Genomic DNA, 3,829 nt, shown 5'->3' with positions numbered 1-3,829 from the left:
ATTATTCTCCTGTATAATGTTAGGGAAAAAAAATGAGAGGTTCATAATATTCTATTTTATTTTAATTGAAAGAAGACTCGCACCTCTACTACTACAATATAGTGGTATTTATTTTTTTCTAACTTGTAAGTTGAAAGTCTTAAATTCAGTTTTCCTAAAGAGGAGTTCAAAACCATAAATAATGCCAAATTTATGGTTAGGTGATTGTGTAGTTTAGTGAGACTTCCACATCCAAAATATATTTGTTTCAAGAAAATAAAACTTCGGAGAAGACCCGTATACCACACGTATTGCAACAGTGCATAGAATATGACGGGAAGGCTTAGTAGACCTTTCCTTCAACAGATGAACATATACGTTTCCTACATGCATCGATCATATACTTTTCTAAAAGAAAAGTAAACAGATATGACAAACGTAAATTTCAAACGTAAATTCGAAGAAGCAGATCTGCTTATTTACCAAAGCAATTAGTTCCAATTTGTTCCAATGTTGCATCATCAACATGAATTTCAAAGGTTTCAAGGGATTGTTAATTGTGTTAACAAATATCGGGAAATTAAAGTATTACATAGCAACATAATATCTAGGTCAGTGATCGATATTATTGTTACCCCAGCAGTAGCCACGTTTTTGGTGTTACGATTGCTTATTTTTGTTATACTGACAATTTAATTACCTCGAGAAAGTTTGACTAATCTTCGTACTTCTCATGCAAGTGGTAGATTGTCATAGTAGTTCATATCCTATTTCCTAGTTCAAACTATCTCCATCCTTGTCTAGACTATGTAGAATATCGTTTGTAGTACTAGAAAAAGTTAATCCTCTCATAAATTTTACTTGTAAAAGTAAGCCGTTGTAAGTAAAGAAATATAGAAGTAGGGTTTTGTTTTATCAGTTCGGCGACGGTTTGGTTTCTTCAGTTGATAACGCAATGTGAACGTTCAACTTTGATAGTCATGCAAATAAATTTCCACATCCTCAATTTCTCAGAGCTCATAATATCAACATTTACCGTTCCCCGCTATTATAAATATTCCGCACCATAACATCTCATTTGCCCATCCACAAAGAGAACAAACCATTAACATGGGGTTGTGCAATATTTCCCTAGCTCTCCTTTTCATTTTAGGCTCAGCCCTAATACAATCCTCTCATGCCCAAGACACACCCCAAGACTACCTCAATTCCCACAACGCCGCTCGAGCAGCAGTAGGCGTTGGTCCCTTGACGTGGGATGACAATGTAGCAGGCTATGCACAAAACTACGCCAACCAACATGTTGGCGACTGCAATCTCGTGCACTCCGGTGGGCCATACGGTGAAAACCTTGCCATGAGCACTGGTGACATGTCGGGAACAGCGGCTGTGGACCTGTGGGTGGCGGAGAAAGCCGACTACAGTTATGAGTCGAACTCGTGTGCTGCTGGAAAGGTGTGTGGGCATTATACACAGGTGGTTTGGCGTAACTCGGCTCGTGTAGGGTGCGCAAAAGTGAGGTGCAGCAGTGGGGGTACCTTCATTGGATGCAACTATGATCCCCCAGGCAACTATGTTGGGGAGAAGCCTTACTAGCTATGGAAGAACAACAACCACTCTAGCAATTTTTGCTGATGGATATATCTAAGAAGATAAGTAGGTTATTAAGAATAAAGAAAATGAATAAATAAGTGATGATCGATCCTTTGTGTATACCTTCCACTGGCATGGTGGACGGTAAATTTCAATTGATCAAGAATTCACTCTTTTTTATTTAAAATAAATTTTGGTAACTTGCTAGTAAGACATGCATGCTACGATCAAAGTTGCATAATTACTTGCCTAGCTTGAGGTCCTACTATTGCCTCAACCAAGAAAACCCTAATTTACATTATTTGGCTGAAACGATGAATGTTTGTGGTAAACTTCTCTTGGTAATCTACTACACATATTAATTAGAAAGAAATTACTGGCTTGTGACCAAGCAATTATTTCTTGCTCCTTGTCTTTGATAGATATAATGCCGGTTTGTCAAATCTATATATTTAAAGAGTGCATAATGACTTTTAAGTGCTAATAACTATTCCATAAATATAAAGGGAAATTATATGGTGGAAATGTGAGATCATATTTGTGAGATAATTATCAAAATGTTTTCTATTTTTAGTTTTCATTTTTATGTGTTTGAGTTATGGAGAAATTATTTGGAGGAAATATGGGATGAAGAAGAGTGGAGGCGAAAATGAGGGATGAAGAATACTGGTGGAAGGGAATGAAGGAAACAAAGAAAAATGAACAAAAAACAAAATCTTCAAAATAAATACAAGTTAAAAATAGTTTTTAGTTTTTATTTTAGTTCATTTCCTTAATCACACACTTTTCAACATATCTCTCATAATCCTACCATTTAAAAAATTAAGTTCCCTAATGATATTTTTTCAAACAAATGTCCTTAAGTTCATTAAAACCTCCAAATTCTTCCCTTCTCTACTAGATTGTAATCTATTTAGTTTTTTTCAATTTAAATTACGTGACTTGTGTTGGTTTTTAGTATTTGATGTTGTTTTTTTAAGTTATGGATTGGGAAATAAGACTGAAGAAAAACTCAAAGAACGAAGAATGAAAGTTTTGTATATTTCTGTGCAAGGAAAGGTGCAGCTCAATCCATTGCAGAGCACAAATTAGCAAAACATTCTCTTACACCTTTGCGCTAAATCCACAATTTACATTTCAAAAACTTTTATGTGATACACTTTAAAGGTAAATTATCAAATTTTAAATAGATAAGACATTTTTTTTCAGGAAAAAAAAAATGTAGTGTCTTGTTTTTTTGTTTTTTTTTTTGGAACAAACGATATTATCTACATTAACGGAGAGAGAGTGGGCTTAGCCTCATAATGGGCTAGCAATAATGTGGTTCAAATTCGCCTTTGATTAAAATCGAACCTAAAACCTCTCACTTACAAGTAAAGAGGAATACCACTAGACCGTTTAATATTTATAACATCGTGAAGTCATCTTATTCAGATTTTTTTTACATTAGACTTTTGTTTATACCATATTTAGGGTCTCGTATTTAGACCTCGTATAAATACTCGGGTCACTTAAATGTAATTATGTGATAAAGGAAGGGGCAAATATGTAATAAGTGAGGAGTCCTTATTCTATAAAAGGACCCCTTACCCTCACAATTAGGAGAGGCCATTTCTGAGGCCAATTCCTAAGTCTCCTCACCCTCTTAACGCTCTCACTCTCAGAGCTCTCTCTCTCTCCCTCACAAATACTCTCAGAGAAATATAATCAGTGTGGACGTAGCCCAAACCTTGGGATGAACCGCGATACATCTTGTGTTATTTACATTTCTTGTAGATTCACGGTCGGATTTACGTTGTTCCAAGACCTCCGGTTTTGTGCATCAACATTTGACGTTGTCTGTGGGAATCGACACAAAAAACTATGTCGGTTATCTTTCATTTTTTCATCAAATCTCACCACGGTGAATCTGCAAAAAACCGAAAGCTTTCACAAAAACCCAACGGTTCATTCTCTCTCTCTCTCTCTTTGTGACTGTCTCTCTCTAAAAAGAGCATCAAGAACCCAGCTTTAATTCTTTACTCACCAAACCTTTCATGTTTCTTACTGTAAATTACAAAACCCATCTGAGCAGTTGCAGAAAAAAGTTAGTAACTGGTGGAGTTTTGTCAACACAAGTAAAAGAAATATGGCGAGAAATCCCCAAGAGGGACTTGGAGATGCATTGGACGGCGAGGAAGAGTGGGATTTGAGTCCAGAGATCCAGAAAGTGACTTAAGGCTCTCCTAACTCGTCAGCCAAGTGGATCTGCTTCCCG

General features: G+C 36.2%; 1 protein-coding gene across 1 annotated transcript; it reads left to right on the top strand.

Moving 5' to 3' along the window:
• Positions 1 to 1,045: 1,045 nt before the first annotated feature.
• On the top strand, positions 1,046 to 1,783 carry LOC126620699 (pathogenesis-related protein 1-like). The gene has a single exon (XM_050288930.1). It carries the CDS (start codon positions 1,090 to 1,092, stop codon positions 1,573 to 1,575), a length of 486 nt encoding a protein of 161 aa, XP_050144887.1. The 5' UTR covers positions 1,046 to 1,089; the 3' UTR covers positions 1,576 to 1,783.
• The last annotated feature ends 2,046 nt before the right edge of the window (positions 1,784 to 3,829 follow it).

The sequence above is a fragment of the Malus sylvestris genome, chromosome 5 (assembly GCF_916048215.2).
Source record: "Malus sylvestris chromosome 5, drMalSylv7.2, whole genome shotgun sequence".
Lineage (NCBI taxonomy): Eukaryota > Viridiplantae > Streptophyta > Magnoliopsida > Rosales > Rosaceae > Malus > Malus sylvestris.
This window is presented reverse-complemented; position numbering and strand designations above follow the sequence as displayed.

Coding starts and splice junctions, on each gene's coding strand:
- LOC126620699 (XM_050288930.1), top strand. CDS start 1,090: ATGGGGTTGTGCAATATTTCCCTAGCTCTCCTTTTCATTTTAGGCTCA.